We start from the raw sequence: 21,680 nt of genomic DNA on the forward strand, positions 1-21,680 counted from the left end.
TTTTTAGTTCAATAAAATGTTTTATTGTCCCCAACATATGAGCCCAGCAGCAAGAAATGGTTTTTTTTACTTTTTATAAAACAAATATGGGCAACCTACCGTAACCCAAATTCGACGATGTTCTATTTTTATCGATTAAATGGATGATTATTGTCTTGGAATCATTTCAAAGTAATACAGCCGAGTTTAAAATTATTATTTTGTGCTATTAAACATTTAATTATTTCTTTAATTATTTGCTAAATATTGCTTCATGTAACCGTTACATCGTCGAATTTGGGTCACACCGGGATACAATTATTTAGCATTCAAACAAAGCGATTGGGATAAAAACTAGGGGAACCCATCTGAAATTTTCAATTTTAACTGTTGAGCAGAAGCCACCATACCCAATTTTCTTAGGTGAATGTGGAGGCTTCTGGCAGCATGATTCTGGGAATATAAATGGTGACAAACATTTGATTCTGCATTTATTAAACATGTAATATTGACTTTAAAGTATGTGTGAAAAATATAATAATTTGTAACGACTGTTACAGGTTTGACCGGGTTCTTCAAAAGCAACACCTGCAGTCGAGTCCATGCCAGACAGTGGGTGCATGTGAATGAATTGCCTTTTGACTAACTTTTGTGTGTTCCTTATCAAATACATGAAGATTTATAAATATATGTGTATGTTGTTTTTTTAAGAAAATAGAATCACCAGAACAGGTACAGGCACCCTTTTAATGCGTTGAATCCAGGAGCTTCCGGGGGCCTCCGGCCCTCTTGTCCCCTGGACCCACCGAGGGCCCTGCGGCCCCCTGGCCCGCAGCTTTAAGTTCAGGATTTTCAAAATATCCAACTTTGACCCCTGCAAATGCTTTGCTAAAACTTTGGCTACAGTTTCTAAAATTTGGCTAAACAAAATTCTATTTGGCTAAAATGTTGGCTACAGAAATTTTTGGGCCAGGGGAGCCCTGTTTGGATTGTATTTGGGTCATCTGGGGTCAGCAAATAGGCACTAGGTCAAAAAATAGAAAAACCTTGTGTAGACTATAGAGGTCACAGTTTTCATCAGACCTTAATGAAATAGAGTCAGAATGTATTTCTTGTTAAAATCTGGGTTGGGATTTAATTTGGGTCATTTAGGGTCAAAAAAAACTTTTGTAGACAGTAGAGGTCACAGTCATTAAATCTTTATGAAATTTGGCCAGAATATTAATCTTGATGAAATCTGGGTTGGGATTGTATTAGGGTCATCTGGGGTCAAAAACTAGGTCACTAGGTCAAATCATAGAAAAACTTTGTGAAGACAATAGAGGTCATAGTTTTCATATGATCTTCATGAAATATGGTCAGAATGTTTATCTTGATAATATATGATTTTGGATCGTATATGGGTCACCTGGGGTCAAAAATTAAGTCACCGGGCCAATTCTAGTAAAACCTTGTGTAGATGAAAGAGGTCACAGTTTTCATCACGTCTTAATAAAATTTTGTCAGAATGTATTAATTAATGAAATTTGGCTTGGGATTGTATATGGGTCTAATAAAATTTTAGTTCATGAAGCAAGGTTAGTCAGGTGAGCGATTCAGGGCCATCATGGCCCTCTTGTTAGAAATATGAGTATGATAGAAGTTTTTTGTATTGACAAATTCAGTGATAGCTCTAGTATGATTTAGTCAATAACTTAATTATGCATGTACGGATTTTGAAATAGATTAGTTGCTGTTCATCATATGAAAACAATATGTCACACCCAACAACTGTATCTCTTGTTTAAAGGTCAAGGACTGTGTGGACACAAAGTTTTGGGATATCCCCAAAAGACGATGTGTGTCTGGCCCATCTCTTCATTTGGCATCATGGGATTCCAAAATCAATTAGCAAAAATGGGCATCAGCCATTTTCTTCCTTTTAAGGTCAATGTCACAATTTATAAATGGCATGATGTGTAAAAAAAAAGTTAGAAAGAGAAATGCCATGTATTTGCCTTCTCAATTATTTTTACTTATTGCTGTACTAATTGTGATATTGTCTATATTGTATTTTCCTTCTTTCTTTGCACTCAATACTTATTTTTGTATCCAGACATTTAGCGGTGACAGCCTTGCCCAGGGGACTCAGAGTTAAATCTTGTTATTTGGTCTGACCAGTTTTACTTCTGCAACAGTTTTGGTACACTGGTTACAAAACTGAATGAAAATTTGTACAAACCACTTTAATTGCCATATGAACTGTAGAGTAATGACCAATTAAATTTCTTAATTAAGATCAGCTGTATCTACAAAACATCTTATGTGAAGGCCAATATTATATTTTCGATTTTTTAAATATAAATCAAATCCACTTATCAAGAACCTGCAGTTATTTCACTTTACTAATCTAAAAGTGTCAGATCTTTCAATAGTTTATGCTGTCTGTGTCAAACAATTTTCATTTACAAAATTAATTTTTTTTTGCAATAGATGCCTTAAAGGGACATACATATTATACATAAATCTACATAAATCTTTTGTTATCATGATATCTTTGCAATAATATCAGTTATTTCCCCTAATTTATTTTAATTGTAAAACTTGATTATTTCCTATTATGTCAGTATATGTGAATGTATATGTTCATTTTGCTTGTGCATTTTCTTCGGTTTAACAATGCACACGTTCTAATAATAAGGATACTATTTTGTATGCAATATGCTGCCAGTGTAGCTCCAGGCCAGAGCACACATTCACGCAATCTGCTAAGGAGCTACGCTGGCCGCTAATGAGCCTGATGTTATAACGAACAGCTAATATCCTGACCAGATTGCACGTCAAATGCCCCTATGTGTGACATATACCATGGTGTTAAGAATGAAAGGATTGTCGTTTTGACTTAGTTCTTGTGGAATTTATTTCAATTTTTATCCTTCAATCTGAATCAACTTTTGATTTGTTGGAATTGCATCATGCCTAAATCTATAACTAATCATACTATAATTTATCTTGCATTAAGTTATCTTTCACGTAAATTACTATTATCCAAATTTATATGGCATAAGAACCATTTTCGGATGACACATGTCCTATATTACTGATAATTATCTACGGTATACCCTGAAAAATGTCTTGCAAAACTTCAGTTTTGTCTGTGCACTTCAAACCGTTAGTTTCAACTAGGGTAAGTACAAACAGTCATGGGGGACTTTTAGCAAGTATTGTACAAATACCTGTATGTATAAGGACAACACATGTTAAAAATATCAGGCTACATAATTTTTTGAGAATTGTATATCTCAGTGGGGGGTAAACAGGGCAACTTATTGACACTGTCGAAGAAAAATGTATTAAATTAAGGATAAAATTGAATGAAGATTGATATTCTCCATTGCATTATTGTGATATGGGGATATCCGTTGCAGCAAGATGTGCTTTATTGACAAACAGTGTCTGTGTAAGAAAGCTCCGTACCTACCCGAATTACCCTGCTTTATTTGTTACATTGTTCATCAATTATGTGTTTTAACATTCAACACCTTCTCCCATTAGGTGACCAATAATCACTTGAATTACTATACCAAAAACTCCTCCCTGAACATAATACATTTCTGACTGTATTTACTAGTATTTTATTGTTATTTAAAGAGCTCAGAAGAAAGAAAGAAATGTTTGATTTCCTTTTCTCAGAAGCATGTGTCGTTTTAGGTTAGTTGCACATATAAACCTATTAATGTACATAAATGGATCCACCTTGCTAATTGACCTCAGACTTACTCAGTTTTCTAACCCATAACCCAGCACTGTATTCAGATAGCACCTGCATCGCTGCTATTCTTGTATTCACAAAGGAGCATAATATATCATTGCTGATGTTATGGATGATAAATAATTTCAATGAGTCTTAGTTACATTTACCCGTTGCAGAGACAAAAATAGGTGATTGGAATTTACAAAATACATGCATTTTTTATTCATGTAAAGGAAGTTAATTCATTGTTTTTCTTTTGTCAACTTGGTTCTCTGAAAATATTTTTTATACCTACTGGATGTAGAGGGGGGTTGTATATGAATCTCTTTGTTCCTATCAGTGTATCCTATGGTGTGTCTTTGTGTCCGTCCATCTCTTATCAAAATATTCCTGACTGTACTTCCCTACAATCATTAAAATAAAAGCTACAAATGTACCATGGATCCATCCATAATCTTATTAAGTTCACAAGGTACACAAATATTTTAGCTGTGGCAAAAATCGGGCTTAATGCATGTGCCTATAGTGATGTCCCTGATGAGCCTGTACAGGACAACACTTCACCTAGACTAAATTTTCATATAAGAGACCTTCCTTAAATGGAAAATTCATAAAAGCTAAATGATTCATCTCTGATTAGCCTGTGCAAACATCACAGGAAAATAAGGGACAATACTTTATGCAAATGGGAAAATAAGGGACAATACTTTATGCAAATGGGAAAATAAGGGACAATACTTTATGCAAATGGGAAAATAAGGGAAATACTTAATGCAAATGGGAAAATAAGGGACAATACTTTATGCAAATGGGAAAATAAGGGACAGTATTTTATGCAAATGGGAAAATAAGGGACAATACTTTATGCAAATGCATGAAGCTTGGTTTACCCTGAACTCGGCTCATTTGTTTTCCCAACTTCAGGACAATGACTACTTCAACACGTTTGAGTCCAGCAGACGACAATCATTCAACGAGATGCCAGAAGAGGTTCTGCATCGGCGCACAAACTTTGGCAGCACGCCAGATCTGCAGCGACTCAGCAAACTGACCCTGTCAGAAATCCCGGTTCATGGTATCTCTACAGAGAGTATAAACATTGATAGAGAGACCCTGTCTGGCAGAGAGGTGGGTATTGACATCAAAAGATTATCTGCTGGATTTTTATGTCCCCCACCACTATAGTGGGGGACATATTGTTTTTGCCCTGTCTTTTGGTCTGTCTGTTGGTCTGTCTGTTGGTTTGTTTGCTCCTACTTTAACATTTTGCCATAAATTTTGCAATATTGAAGATAGCAACTTCATATTTGGCATGCATGTGTATCTCATGGAGCTGCACATTTTGAGTGGTGAAAGGTCAAGGTCATCCTTCAAGGTCAAAGTCAAAGGTCAAAAAAACAAAAAACAATTCAAAGCGGTGCAGAAGGGGACATAGTGTTTCCGACAAACACATTTCTTGTTGTATATGAATATTTAGATGTATTTTGCTTTTATAAGCTGACCTGAACACAAAATGCTAATTTTTTTATGATTGCTGTTTTTTTATCAGTCTTCAACAATTGCCATTTGTAAATTCTCTAGAAGCCATATTTATTGCCCACTCGTCATGAAACTTGATCAGAACATTTGTCACACTGATATGGCGATGATATATTGGATGATTTAGAAACTGGGTCACTTGCATTCATTTAGTTGATCAGGTAGTTATCAAGTGGTAAACATAGACCATGCTTGACCATAAATGCATGTTGGTTAAAATAGACCATGCTTTTCTGTTGGTGAAAACCCATGTTGTACAAAAAAATAGCTGAAAAGTAAATTATAAATCAGGGCTTTTATAGGGGTGTTTTTTTCCATCAGTTTAAAAGCATTGTTTATGTTCCACCATGGTCTGTATTTACCAGTACAATATGGCCAAGACTGGTCACCTGAAATCACAAGAGCCAAATGTGTTTTATATGTAACATTGTATATCGATCCTCTACTAAGTTTGTTCAAATAATGCTCCCAATGTTAAAACTGACCATGCTCCAGGGGCCACATGGTTAATAAGCTACACAACTTTTCTGCCCGCAAAAACGTTATACAGATGAGCAATCTGGGGTCATCTCGTCATTCATCTCTATTTATAAATATTCTTTAAACCTCTTCTCTTGCTGTAAAACCAGATGGTGTTCCATGTATTGTGCTGTGTTGTTACAGTCGGTCTCGTCTACCCCTGAGGAGAGTCAGCGCCAGGGGTGCGTGACGCCATGTGCCAGTAATGTGATCGTCATCAAGAACCCCGGACTGCCTGATGACCAGGAGTACTCACCAAAAACAGACTCAACGTAAGCTGGATACATTGGGCTGTACATTGGCTGTCTATGTTGCCTTATTTAGTAAATTAATTCATTTATGTTAATTTGAGGTGAAAAGAGCATAATTATTTTCAGTTTCTTGTAATAGAGGTTATAAGTATGTTTTATAAAATTGTTATAGGAATCCTGTTTATGTTAATCTCATCTGCAATGATTCCTTCAGCAGTTAAATAATTTTGTTTATACATTCGATTTGTGCAATCAGTAATTTAATTTTCTGATAAACTTTTCAATGAAGAGATGATACAAATTGTGTTATTGTTATTGAGCCAATACAAATGTGTTGCACAGTTTTCAAACTGATTCAAACTGATTCATAGCCATAGCCTGGCAAGTTCCTCGTCCTGCTCTGATGATGATGACGAAGATCCAGACAATGCTATCCTGAGTGCCAGCGCGACCTCGTCGACATACCCGACCCTGCTGGCCTCCTACATGTACCTGATGTCACCCACGGAGGATGTGGATGAGATGTGGAAGATGCACGTGTCAAAGGTCATGTCCGAGTCATCAGTCACCAACACAATCAACACCTCTCAGATCTTCCCCAAGCTATACAGGGTCAGTCACCTTTAGTTTTTTGTCAGATAAATTGTTCTTTAAGGCATTTCTACAGCTTTGGAGAAAAAAAAACTTATGTTGGTAATAATAGAATGTATTACTTAAGACCATGCTTTTGTAACTTGCAGGAATGGAAATTAACATGGGCCCTAGATTTTCTGATCAAACTCATACAAGCTCTGTACCAGAAGTAAATATAAACCCTGGTTTCCGAAGGAAAACACTGGTTATTAGATTGGCGAATGTCGGCAGGCGAGCTGGCGGGCAGGCGGAACAAGCTTGTCCGGGCCATAACTTTGTCGTTCATTGTGAGATTTTAAAATCATTTGGCACATTTGTTCGCTATCATTGGACCCTGTGTCGCGCGAAAGAATTACATCGATATCTCCAAGGTCAAGGTCGCCATGACTAAAAATAGATTGAATTTGAAACAAGGGGAGGGTAACTATGAACAATCAGTAACAATGCAGATTTTGAGTTGTCTCCCTTTATCAGATTTTTTCAAATTGAAAACCTGGTTTTGTGACAATTTTGTCCATTGTTTCTGCCTTACTCTGGGAAAACACGTTTTTAATGCACTTGAAATGTCATCCCAGATTAGCCTTTGCAGTATAGCCTGTGGAAGACACTTTACTGGAATTTTGCCTAGAAGAAGGTTCCTTCGAAAGAAAAAATACAATGAAAGCAGAAAATGTCCTGTCTAATAAGCCGTTGCAGATTGCACAGGCTAATCAAGAACAAAACTTTCCGCTTTAAATGGAATTTCGCCTAGATGAGACTTTGATTAAACAACAACAACAAAAAGAAAGCTGACTGTGTCCCCCACCTTATGCACCTGAATGTGTCCCCCACTTTATGCACATACATTAAACCCCATTATCCCAGAGTGAGACTAATTTTTTATTAGGAGTCACTTTGTCGGTTGTGTCTGTCAGTTGATTGGTCGGTCTGTCCCAAAATTTCATCCGATCTTCACCAAAATTGGTCACAAGTTGTATCTAGATGATGTCTAGGTCAAGTTTTAATATGGGTCATGCCAGGTCAAAAACTAGGTCATGGTGTCACTTAGTGCATTATTAACCGAAAGTTTGTCTGGACCATTACTATGTCATTATTTGTTAGATTTTAAAATGACTTGGTACATTTGTTCACCATCATTTGACGGTGTGTCGCGCGAAAGAATTACGTCGATTTCTCCAAGGTCAAGGTCACACTTGGAGTTCAAAGGTCAAATGCTTGTCCGGGCCATTACTATATTGTTTATTCTGAGATTTTATAATCATTTGGCACATTTGTTCACCATCATTGGACAGTGTGCTGGCGAAAGAATGGCGTCAATATCTCCAAGGTCAAGGTCACACTGAGTTCAGAGGTTAAAAATGGCCATAAATGAGCTTGTCCGGGCCATAACTATGTCAATTATTGTGAGATTTTAAAATCATTCAACACATCATTGGACGGTGTGTTGTGCAAAAGAATTACGTCGATATCTCCAAGGTCAAGGTCACACTTTGAGTTCAAAGGTCAAATTGGCCATAAATGAGCTTGTCCAAGCCATAACTGTGTCGCTCATTGTGAGATTTTAAAATCATTTGGCACATTTGTTCACCATCATTGGACGGTGTGTCGCACGAAAGAATTACGTCCATATCTCCGAGGTCAAGGTCACACTTTGAGTTCAAAGGTCAAAAATGGCCATAAATGAGCTTGTCCATGCAATAACTATGCCATTCATTGTGAGATTTTAAAATTACTCAGTACATTTGTTCACAATCATTGGACGGTGCTTCATTCAAAACAATTATGTCAATATCTCCAAGGTCAAGGTCACACTTTGAGTTCAAAGGTCAAAAATGGCCATAAATGATCTTGTCCGGGTCATAACTATGTGGTTCATTGTGAGATTTTAAAATTACTCAGTACATTTGTTCACAATCATTGAACGGTGTGTCATGCAAAAAAATTATGTCAATATCTCTAAGGTCAAGGTCACACTTGGAGTTCAAAAGTCAAAAATGGCCATAAATGAGCTTGTCCGGGCCATAACTATTTTATTCATTGTGAGATTTTAAAATTACTCGGTAGTCATTTGACGGCGTGTCATGCAAAAGAATTCAAGAGTTTAAAAGTCAGAATGGCCATAAATGATAATGGCATAATAATACTTAAAAATCGCATAAATTAGCTTCTCTTGTTTTGTGAAGACAGCATGCAAAATAGTCTGTGTCAATGCAGCATGTTGGGGTATACGTTACGTCTGTGACAAAGCTCTATTATAGATTGGGATGGGGAACCAAGGCCTAAAAATAAGTTTCTCTCATACAGGAGTTGAGGCGTAGACTTGCCACCCTGACAAAGGATGCCTACTACTACGTGTCCAAGACCGAGGGGTTGAAAGGCATAGGAGCCCAGCTGCTGGCCGCCCTGGAGACCATGTTCAACAACCTAGAGTGTCCCTACTTTTTTGTTGAGGCGGACATCTTGCATGGGAGTCGTGTTGTGGACAAGCACCGCTTCTGCCTGCTAGAGATGCAGGAGTGCTTCGAGACCTACAGTATGAGAAAGGACCACGCTGAACAGGTAGAGGCGTAATTTATTATGATAAAAAACAACACAGTTTTGTCCCCTGTGCCCCAGCAGGCACTGATGTCCCTCTTAAAAAGCCTCTCAACTTGTATACTAAAAATGTACGGCAATTTGATTGTGTCATATTACTGAAAACTGCTTGTAAAAGTCTGTTTTACACCAACAAATCATCACTCAGGCACGCTTTGAGCCTCTTGATAGAAGAAATGAGGCACATTATGACCTATGTGTGTGTATTGTAGAGCCTGGAGAGTATCAAGTCCTGCATCAAGCAGCAGTCCCTGGGGGATGGGGGCAGCCTACCTGTGGCATGCTCTGATGAACAGGTTAGTCATGATTGAAGGGCACTTGTAAAAAACAAAGCATAGTGTATTGTGACCTGTGGGGCAGATGCCAATTTAAATCTTTGCCTTTGAAATAATGCTGTGTACCCACTGTATGTGATTGTGCGCTCCTAGACAGAAACCCTCCCATAAAATGTCAACATTTTAAGTGAGTACTTACCATTTACAAGTTAAAGTCTGTTTATATCTTTAATATACAAAATTAGGGATGGCAACGAATACCGATTTTGGTATTCGAATATTCGGTCATCCTTCCAAATGAATATTCGGATATTCGGTCAACATATATTGGAAAAAATCAACAAAAGCAACTGTCTTTACCGTACAATTACTCCATGAATTCTACTTTCATTTTTTACCGGAAGTTCACCGGAAGTGACTTAATATTGACACAGCGTTGCTGTCGCTAATTCGAAGTTGAGTTTGTTAATTATACCCCCAAAACGAAGTTTAGGGGGGTATATAGGAGTGAACTTGTCGGTCGGTCTGTCCGTCGGTCTGAAATAGGTGTCCGCTCTCTAATTCAAGTAGTTTTCATCCCATCTTCACCCAACTTGTTCAGAAGTTGTATCTACATGATGTCTAGGCCAAGTTCGAACATGGGCCTTGCCGGGTCAAAAAATAGGTCAAGGGGTCACTTAGTGCGTTTTAAACATTCAGCATGTTGTCCGCTCTCTAATTCAAGTAGTTTTCATCCGATCTTCACCAAACTTGGTCAGAAGTTGTATCTAGATGATCCTAAAGCCAAGTTTGAACATGGGCCTTGCCTGGTCAAAAACTAGGTCACGGGGTCACTAAGTGCGTTTTTTAACATTCAGCATGGTGTCCGCTCTCTAATTCAAGTAGTTTTCATCCGATCTTCACCAAACTTGGTCAGAAGTTGTATCTATATGATGTCTAGGCCAAGTTCAAACATAGGCCTTACCAGGTCAAAAACTAGGTCACGGGGTCACTTAGTGCGTTTTAAACATTCAGCATGTTGTCTTCTCTCTAATTCAAGTAGTTTTCATCCGATCTTCACCAAACTTGGTCAGAAATTGTATCTAGATGATCTTAATGCCAAGTTTGAACATGGGCCTTGCAGGGTCAAAAACTAGGTCACAGGGTCACTTCGTGCGTTTTTAGCTCACCTGAGCGATAGCTCGGGGTGAGCTATTGTGATCACTCGGCGTCCGGCGTCCGTCCGTCTGTAAACAATTTGTAAACATCTTCTTCTACTAAACCATTGAGCCAATTTCAACTAAATTTCATGTGGAGCATCCCTAGGTCATGGGACAAAAGAATTGTTAAAAAAAATTTGATCACATAACCAAGATGGCCGCCATGACCATATATGGTAAAAACCTTAAAAAATCTTCTTGTCAGAAACCGCTCATCAGATTTTCAAAAAATTTCACAGGGATGACCTTTGAAGGCTCCCCTGAAAAAGTTGTTCAAAGAAATTTGATTCGTCAAAAAACATGGCCGCAGGAGCTCGTTGAACTTTGCATGTTTATTCGTTTTTGCCTATTTTGTGAAAACTTTCAAAAATCGTCCACATTTTTTGTCCGATCCTTTCCAAATTTGCACAGTGTCTTTATATCAATGAGGACACGAACCCTACAAAAAATGAGCATTATTGGTCCATGAAGTACAGAATTACCTCCCCTTGAATTGAGAAAATGGTGTTTATGCAATAAAGTCCAAATTTTTCATCCAATTCTTTCCAAACTTGTAAGGATTTAGCACGGTTCAAACAAGGGAAACAACTACGGTTTATGCATGTTCTTTTTATTACAGATTTGCCTCCCTTTAATTCATTCAAAATCTCATTTTACAGCAGAGATTCCAAATCTGACCTGTAAATGAGCCCCATATTTACTGCCAGTGCTAGGTTACCTTTTCCCATTTGATCAATTTTAAGTATTGGTCTTGTAATGCTGCTACTGCTTCTGCTACTACTACTACTACTACTACTACTACTACTACTACTACTACTACTACTACTACTACTACTACTACTACTACTACTTCTACTTCTACTACTACTACTTCTACTACTACTACTACTACTACTACTACTACTACTACTACTACTACTACTACTACTTCTACTACTGCTACTAGTACTACTACTACTACCACCACCACCACCACCACGTCTACTATTACTACTTCTACTACTACTGCCACTACTACTACTACTTTTACCACTACTACTACTACTACTACTACTACTACTACTACTACTACTACTACTACAACTACTACCACTACTACTACTACTACTACTACTACTACTACTACTACTACTACTTCTACTACTACTACTACTACTACTTCTACTACTACTACTACTACTACAACTACTATTACTACTACTACTACTACTACTACTACTACTACTACTACTACTACTACTACTACTACTACTTCACCACCACCACCACCACCACCATTCACACTGACAAAAAACGTATTCACACAATGGCTGCTACTACAACTTATAGCCCATATAGGGGGGCATGCATGTTTTACAAACAGCCCTTGTTTCTATGGGATTTTAACCACAACTGTTCATGTTTATCTCCGACACATATTTTTAGGTCACCTGTCATGAAGTGACACGGTGAGCTTATGTGATCGTGTGATGTCCGGCGTCCGTTGTGCGTGCCTGCGTGTGTCCGTGCGTCCGTCCGTCAACAATTTGTTTGTGTAGACAGTAGAGGTCACAGTTTGCATCCAATCTTGATGAAATTTGGTCAAAATGTTTATCTTGATGAAATCCGGTGTGGGATTGTATTTGGGTCATCTGGGGTCAAAAACAAGGTCACTAAGTCAAATAATAGAACAACCTTCTGTAGACAATAGAGGTCACAGTTTTCATCCAATCTTTATGAAATTTGGTCAGAATGTTTATCTTGATGAAATCTGGGTTGGGATTTTATTTGGGTCATCGGGGTCAAAAACTAGGTCACTAGGTCAAATAATAGAAAAACCTTGTGTAGACATTAGAGATCACAGTTTTCATCCAACCTTTATGAAATTTGGTCAGAATTCTTGATGAAATCTGGTTGGGATTGTATTTGGGTCATCTGGGGTAAAAATCTAGGTCAAATAAATAGAAAAACCTTGTGTTGACAATAGAGGTCACAGTTTTCATCCAATATTTATGAACTGTGGTCAGAATGTTTATCTTGATGAAATCTGGATTGGGATTGTATTTGGGTCATCTAGAGTCAGGAACTAGGTCACTAGGTCAAATCATAGAAAAACATTGTGTAGACAATAGAGGTCATAGTTTTCATCTGATCTTAATGAGTCAGGTGAGCGATTCAGGGCCATCATGGCCCTCTTGTTTAACATTCAGCATGGTGTCCTATCTCTTATTCAAGTAGTTTTCATCCGATCTTCACCAAACTTGGTCAGAAGTTTTATCTAGATGATCTGAAGGTCAAGTTCGAACATGGGCCATGCCAGATCAAAAACTAGGTCACAGGGTCACATAGTACATTTTACACATTCAGCATGGTGTCCGCTCTCTATTTCAAGTAGTTTAAATCCAATCTTCACCAAAATTGGTCAGAAGTTGTACCTTGATAATGTCTAGGGCAAGTTTGAATATGGGTCATGCCAGGTCAAAAACAAGGTCACGGGGTCACTAAGTGCGTTTTAAACATCACAATGTTGTCCGCTCTCTAATTCAAGTAGTTTTCATCCAATCTTCACCAAACTTGGTCAGAAGTTGTATCTAGATGATGTCTAGGTCAAGTTTGAATATGGGTCATGCCGGGTCAAATACTAGGTCACGAGGTATCTTAGTGCGTTTTAAACCTCACCATTCTGTCCGCTCTCCAATTCAAGTAGTTTTCATCCAATCCTCACCAAACTTGGTCACAAGTTTTATCTAAATGATCTCTAGGACAAGTTTGAACATGGGCCATTCTTGGCCTAAAACTTGGCCACGGGGTCACTTAGTGCGTTTTTTAACATTCAGCATGGTGTCCGCTCTCTAATTCAAGTAGTTTACATCCGATCTTCACCAAACTTGGTCAGAAGTTTTATGGAGATGATCTTAAGGCCAAGTTAGAACATGGGCCTTTCTGGGTCAAAAACTAGGTCAAGGGGTTACTAAGTGCGTTTTAAAAATTGAGCATGGTGTCCGCTGTTTTTTATGAAGACGACATGCAAAATATTATGTGTCAATGCCGCATGAGAGGTATTCATCACGTCTGTGACAAAGCTCTAGTTTTTATTAGATGTTGATCAGTTGAAAAAAAAGTAAATTTATGTCAAACACCATTGTTTATCTGTCAGCACTTAAATTATTTGATATTCAAATTTGGTTTTTTGCGTTTTTTTTAGCCTCAGATCGTATAATACACAGTAATCCGCGTAATAGTATCTTTGAACTAGATTGGGCCATAAATTACAACAGCAGTTGGCTTTTAATTCAATACGATGCATCCATTAAGATCAATTAGCAACCCCTTTCATAAAAGCCATGGTGTGAATGCCTGATAATATCAATAATTTGCAGATAAGTCGCTGAGAAGGTGTCATAAACAACACTTTTAGCCAGACGGAGCTTGAATAGCTTATTTTATTTTGAACTTATAGAGAGAAGAGTGCGTCATTTTTTATGTATTTCGGGACAAATTGTCTCATATTGGGACGCTGGATAAGCATTTACTTAATTGAATTACAGCAAAAAAAATAATTTTTGATTGGAGAACACGGTTTACGTCAATCAAAAATCTTTTGCATAAGTTCTTATTTGTTTTGTTTTTTTACACCAAGTCGGCTTTTCCTTTACTCATTTAATCTTTGATCATTTTAAATGTTATTCGAGTCATAAGATCAAGTTCGGGCCGGTGTTTTAATTGCCGACGCGATTTGCACCTATCATAATTTTGACACAAAGTGACTGTCTTTGGTCAATTAAAGTTTCCTAAAGGTAGGCAATTAGCAGGATTTATGACAGGTATACTGTCATCACCAAAGCGACGCATTATCGCGCCTACCGGAATTAACACTATGACATGAGTAACAACTTTTTTTTTTAATGTTTGAAGCAAATTTTACGAATACAATGTCTTTGAAAATACTCATTTTTTTAATTTTTTTTCCGAATATTCAGTGCGGGACAGAATATTCGGATATTCGTTGACATCCCTATTAAAAATCAATCATCAAAAAATCTATCAAAATGACATAAAACATATGTACTACGTCATATTTTGAGCTCAACCTAATTTTGTGTATTGCTGTTTTTAGCTCGACTATATATATGAAATATATATAGTTGAACTATCCTACTCACCCCGGCGTCGGCGTTGCCGTTTGCGTGAGCGTGCAAATGTTAAAGTTTGCGTACTACCCCAAATATTTTCAATATCCCTTGACATATTGCTTTCATAGTTTGCATACTTCTTCACAAACATGACCCCAACCTATAAACAAGAGCACACAACTGTATAAAGCATTTTGACAGAATTATGGCCCCTTTTATACTTAAAATATGCAAATTATTGATAAATCTATGTGAAAGTGTGTGTACTACCTCAAATATTTTCAATGTCCTTTGACATATTCCTTTCATATTTTGCATACTTCTTTACCAACATGATCCCAATCTAAAAACAAGAGCAGACAACTGTATCAAGCATTTTGACAGAATTATGGCCCCTTTTATACTTAGATAATTGAACATTTTGCTTAAATTACCATAACTTCTTTATTTATACGATCACATTTGATTCATACTTTGACAAAACAACACTTACCTGACATACCACAATGCACTCCACCCAAACCATCCCCCATACCCCACCCCAGAATCCTCCCCCCGCCCAAAAAAAAATAAAATAAAATAAAATGTTCCCCTTATTTTTGAAAGATCATCTATTAAATTACCACCCACCCACATTATACTACCCCCCCCCCCACCCCTCTCCATGATGGATTACGTTATACTGTCAAGCTCTCAAATAGTCGAGCGCGCTGTCCTCTGACAGCTCTTGTTAATAAATCTAGTCTTTCTGTTAAAACTTTCAGTATTCCTTTATATTGAATTTAAAGTCTTTTTAGAGCTATTACCTTATTGGGCTGTTGTTTCTCGAGCCGCCTTTTTTAATGCATGTGCGCAAAGTCCACATAGGCTCATCAGAGACATCTTTTTCCGTCTAAATTTGATTTTTGTTTCCATGAGACCTTTAAAAGAAAAATTCAATAAAAGCGGAAAGAATATGCATGTGCAGGCTGCACAGGCTAATCTTGGATAAAATCTTTATGCACATGCATTAAGCCCAGTTTTCCCATAAAGCGGCTTATTGTGTGTTCAACAGAAGCTGGACCTGTGTCAGAAGCTGTACAAGCTGATATTCCAGCTGGTCCAACTGTTTGAGAGCTACATCAAACTGCTGGACTGTCTGACCCAGGTGAAGTCTGATACACAGGTAGGGTATATCAAACAGTGTTCAAGTACTCTGTTGTTGTTGTTTTGTATTGGTCAAGACACTAATGGTACAGATGTGTCGGTTATTGTGTACTAATAGTGATTGTTATTCTCTTTGATAGTTTTTAAATGATTTATTTTGAGACCACTAATGGTTTCAATAGTTGTACTGGTCGTGTACGTAATTCCGGCCTGTGCGTAAAAAATCGGCCACCTGTGTTTAATCATTTTCATGACCTAAACACACATGTTTTGATTATTTTTAGAACAATCAACTTGAAAACCAACCCTAATCTCAATATTTTGCAAATTAAAGAATCATATCACTGTAAACGTTTGCATTAAAATGTCTCAAACATAACACAAGATATTTCTCTCATGGGAAAAGTGACGTCATTATCCATTGCAAAAAACATATTCATATAAGAAACAAATATATTTGATAAAATTATTATTATTTCTATCTGATAAACTTTAATTAAGGTATTTTTTATTAATTGTATAAAAACATACATTTAAAACAAATAAATTAGGACCTAAATATAAACTTTTAATATATGAATTACCTCCCTTGATTTGAATATTAATAGTTTAAATGTTGTAAAATTAAATATAAGCGTTTACTAAAAATCGACACTAAAGTCAACTTTTTAAACAAAATGTTTTTACTTTCTTAGCTATGTTAGTAAAAATTGATTAAAACTATTGAAAATAAATATTTTTTTATGAATTTGCAGTTCCCCATTAACCGTGCAGGCCTGTTAAAATTTATTAAAATAGGTAGGGGGAGTAACTGGTATAATAATGTCGCATATTTTTTAAGATTCTAGTCAAAAATTGTGTTTGTGTAAACCTTTATTAATACTCTTTAAATGAGAACATTTGTCTAAAGAAATTGCTTTGTAATTGTACCTGCAGATTAAACTGAAAAGTGGCCGATTTTTTAGGTACAATTGCCCTACGAAAATTGATAGTTTATATGTCATTAATTTCTGTTCATAAAAGTAACATACACTGATCTAATTCTATTGAAATTTTCATGCTAGGTGAGTTTTGAACCCAGGATCATATATGTGAAGTTTAGTTTAAACCAGTTGCCTAAAACAAAAGATTTTGTTAAAATAGTCCCAAAAGTGGCTGGAATTACGTACACGACCAGTATGGCTTAAATAAAAACTTTAAAAAGTTTTAATAAAAATGAAAACTTATGTTTGATTCTTTATTTTCTGTTTTTTTTTTCAATTTTTATGTCCTGAAGTATAGACTGGGGGACATATTGTTTTTGCCCTGTCTGTTTGTTTGTTTGTTGGTCTCTTGCTTTGTTTGCTGGTTTGTTTCCGAAAAAAAATTAACATTGACCATAGCTTTTCCACTTTTTAAGATAGCAACTTGATATTTGGCATGCATGTGTATCTCATGGAGCTGCTCATATTGAGTGGTGAAAGGTCAAGGTCATCCTTCATGGTCAAAGGTCAAATATATAGGGGGGGACATAGTGTTTCACAAACACATCTTGTTTTTCTCGTGAATGACCTTCATAATGGATATTTCTATAATGGTGCTACAGAACACTTGAACATCAGTAGTACACGTTCATATTACAGTCTCTTAACCCTTTCCCACTCAGAAGCAAAGTAAAAATGGCTATATGCAAACCTGCCTAAAACAAGAACAGCCTGCTAGAAACTCGCAGTCTGTTCAGGTTTATTGCTGTTTGCTACTCATCAGTATCTTAGGGTTTGAAATGAAACATTAAAATATGAATCTAGTAATACAATTTGATTTTCTAAAGGACTATAAATACGTCAATAACTTGTTGCAAAGTTACAATCCACCACTTTCCCTCCCCTGTTTAGGTGAATGATGTGACAGGCCAGGTGGAGAGTATCAAAGGGGAGATCATCGCGGCGATGAGTGAGCTGGAGAACGGGCAGGCCTCTCCCCTCAACCTGGACTCTCCCAAGCCCCCACTCAGCAAGCATGAGGCAGTGGGACACCTGGCAGAGTACCTCAAGTCACAGCAGTACCAGAAGGCACTGCAGCTACTGAGATCCTTCAGGTTGGTGGTGGAGGCAAAGGGGGGTATTTGAGTCTGGGTTTCGGGAAAACATGGCTTAATGCATGTACGTAGTGTGCCATACCAGATTAGCCTGTGCAGTCAACACAGGCTAGTTAGGGACCAATTTTTCTGCAAAGACTGAATCTTAGTTCTGAAGAGACTTCATTTGAACAAACTGTAAATATTTGGAAAGTGACTTTGCTGATAACACGGACTGATCTGAAATGACAGTTTACTTACATGCATAAAACACAGTTTTTCCAGTCTCATTTGTTGAAAAAATAAATTAAGCAATAATCTACAAATTACACTACAAATTTCATATTTTTCTGAACATGTTTCAATTTTTTATCACAAAATTTGGTTTATTTTTCATGACATTTAATATCATTGTATATGAACATATTGTTTGATAATATTTGACTTAATCCGTTTAGTAATGTGAGTGCATAAAGAGTTTTAATGTCATAAATACTGACCTGTTATCGTATGCTTATACTTTCCAAGGGGAAATAACTCATCCGGAATTTTAACTGGGAATCCGCCACCTCAATACCGTAATACAGGCCAGGTTAAACATAGTGCAATGCAACCTAGCCAAAAATCGGTAACCAACCCTCAATATTCTTTCCGGATCAACCAGGTGTATACGTGTCTTTTACGGCTCTGAATTGAAATATTGTTTTTCACTTGGTTGATTGGGGTTTTGAATAGATAAATTGTGTTATTTATCTTTTTATTTCTCATTCGGATTAATTTGTGTGGATTTAATGGATTTTGTTTCATTTGTAAAAGGTAAGCCATGCTTGTTTTTATCGAACAATGGTTTATTTCTACCATGCTGGGTGTTTTCAGGCGCGAACGACCACGTGCAAAACGTGCTCTTCTAATACATTGCTAGAACGTGCAAAGCATGTTCTTCTAATGTGTTACGAGATCGTGCAAAGCGTGTTCTTCTATTGACAGATTGTTTATCATTTGCCATTGTGTGCAATAATGATTTTAACGTTCCGTATGACAATCTAATTGATCGTCATTTTATTTTTCATCTGTTTTGAATTAAACTTTTGTTTAATTTATGATCTACGGCAGTATCATTATAATTTTCATTATGGTCAAATAATGATTTTATGTGCCGTATGATAATCTGGTCTGTGACCAGTTTATGGTTGAATATGCTTTGCTCTTGTTTTTCATATATTCGACTACATGATGGTCGCAGAAACAAGAGTGGATAAATACCCGGTGACTTCGCAGATCATGGATGATAGTTGCAGTATCAGTCACCGGGTATCGGGCACGATCGCGACCGTACTATGCTAAGTCTCTTAGACAGTCGGTCAACATCAGACCATATGGCGACACCCGTCAGCCGGTCTTTGCCCGATGGCATTGGTCAAGGACATCGACCAATGCCGGACCATTTGGCATCCGCCATACGGTCATTATCCGGTGACAACACTGGTCATGATATGACCGGTACGTCACCGGGGACGTTGATCACGGACCATTGATCGACGTCTGACCGGCCGGTCCGGTCACCGGTCATGTCACCGGTCCGGTCGGGTCATTGATCACCGGTCATGTCACCGGTCCGGTCACCGGTCATGTCACCGGTCCGGTCACCGGTCCGGTCATTGATCACCGGTCCGGTCACCGGTCATGTCACCGGTCCAGTCACCGGTCATGTCACCGGTCCGGTCACCGGTCCGGTCCGGTCATTGATCACCGGTCCGGTCCGGTCACCGGTCATGTCACCGGTCCGGTCACCGGTCATGTCACCGGTCCGGTCACCGGTCATGTCACCGGTCCGGTCATGTCACCGGTCCGGTCATGTTAACGGTCCGGTCCGGTCACCGGTCCGGTCATTGATCACCGCTCCGGTCACCGGTCAACAGTCATCAGTTAGGCCTGCCACCGATAACACCAGTCACCGGTCAAGAAGAAGAACTCGGTCTTCTTCATTGAATTATTCTCCTATTCTTCGTTGAATACATCGTCTTCATCAAGGATTAGACATCGGACACGCTCTTCTTCGTCGAGCAGTACTCATCGTCGCGGCTCTCGTAAGCGATCACGTCGTCAGACGTTATTCTAGAAGATCTCGGTCTCATCGCAGCCGATCCACATCTCGGCCGATCCAGATCTCGACATCGCAGGAAACGAGGACGTCGTCAACCTTCACGTAGACATCAGCGGACTGCATTGAGCACCACTGGATATTTATCGAACATACCTCTCCTTCATTGAGCAGTTCTCGGCGTTGATACGCTCGTAAGCGATCATATCAATGCTCACGGAGACAATATTGTAGAAGACAATATTTCCAGCGTAGCCGAACAATATTTCGGCATCGAAGTTATATGGATGTCGCCACTTCTCACGTAGGCGTTAATGAACCTACTGGTCATATCGACGTTCTCCATTTTATTCCTTTAGGAATATCATGTCTCCATTCCACGTGTGATGGTTCTTCTTATGGCATCCACACATGTTGCAGTCACCGAGCCGTAGTTGTATACGAACACTAGTTCGTTTAACATTCAGGCTTCGGGATAAGCTGTTCTTTTCTCCACTACGACTACAAGGACACTTATGCCTATTAATACTGATAATCTGCCGTTGTTTTCCGGTTAAATTTATCAGATGACTTCGTGGATGGTCATTCTTCTGCACCAGATATTTCCATTCTGACGCAGTTATATTATACCGGTCCCGATCACCGGACATCGGTCACCATTCATCGGTCATATCACCGATCACTGATCACCGGTCAGAATAAGTGATGTCTCATCGCCATCGGATTGGATTTTTTTGGCATGATCTTCTTTTCCGAGCAGTGTTTGACATTGATTACAGACCATATGGATTTCACCATTTTTCGGTCTTTAACTGGTAACGTCACCGGTCATATTATGACTGGTCCGTTCACCGGGCTACAGTTACCGGTCATTGACCGGTCCGGTTCGGTCACCACTTACCAATTACCGGTATTCCACTGATTTTTAGTATCACGGGTATCGTCTACATTACATAGTTGTATACCCCTGGCTATGATTGTATTAAATACTATATTTTATGGATTCAACAATCTACATGACTTTTTGTGTTTTTCAATACTGATGTTCTACTGGCGACGGTTACCAAATCATGCTATATCTGTTATTTGTACTTCTATCTCAACCGGCTACATGCAGACTACTGGTCTTGCAGATAGATCGGCTGAAGTGGGCTCGGAGACTAGCATTGAGGTCGAACATTACTATTTGACCTCTATTAATTTATGTTCGAGACCCGAAGGATGAATTGTTTTAACCGCCTTTACCTGTCGGCTACAGACTTTGCAGTCAGTGTCACGGAACAGTTGGGACACATTAATGACGCTAGCAGGATTAGCAAGACGACATTTGTATCGACTTCTGCTTTTCTATTGCTCCTACGGCAGTGCATATTTTCAAGCTACTGGAATCAACAAGAGTTCTGATACATAGGATTGCCTATCAGATTGACCGCATAGCGGCTACAGTCTTGTAGATGGCTTAGGACCTATTGAACTCAGATCTTAGATCCTAGGATCTGGAGGGACCTCATCTTAAAGTTATTCTTCTATTACACTTCTGGC

The 21,680-nt window shown here is 38.1% G+C and overlaps 1 protein-coding gene across 9 annotated transcripts in view; it reads left to right on the forward strand.

Annotated features, from left to right (window-relative positions):
* LOC127876753 (protein furry-like) overlaps positions 1 to 21,680 on the forward strand; it is a 141,738-nt gene that overhangs the window by 106,260 nt on the left and 13,798 nt on the right. For all 9 annotated transcript variants that reach the window (XM_052422190.1, XM_052422196.1, XM_052422189.1 and 6 more), the window contains 7 exons: positions 4,637 to 4,840; positions 5,915 to 6,042; positions 6,393 to 6,633; positions 8,959 to 9,213; positions 9,462 to 9,545; positions 15,890 to 16,000; positions 17,856 to 18,058. In XM_052422190.1, the coding sequence (XP_052278150.1) occupies positions 4,637 to 4,840; positions 5,915 to 6,042; positions 6,393 to 6,633; positions 8,959 to 9,213; positions 9,462 to 9,545; positions 15,890 to 16,000; positions 17,856 to 18,058 (1,226 nt within the window). The remainder of the gene's footprint in view (positions 1 to 4,636; positions 4,841 to 5,914; positions 6,043 to 6,392; positions 6,634 to 8,958; positions 9,214 to 9,461; positions 9,546 to 15,889; positions 16,001 to 17,855; positions 18,059 to 21,680) is intronic.

Source organism: Dreissena polymorpha, chromosome 4 (assembly GCF_020536995.1).
Source record: "Dreissena polymorpha isolate Duluth1 chromosome 4, UMN_Dpol_1.0, whole genome shotgun sequence".
In the NCBI taxonomy this organism is placed as follows: Eukaryota; Metazoa; Mollusca; class Bivalvia; order Myida; family Dreissenidae; genus Dreissena; species Dreissena polymorpha.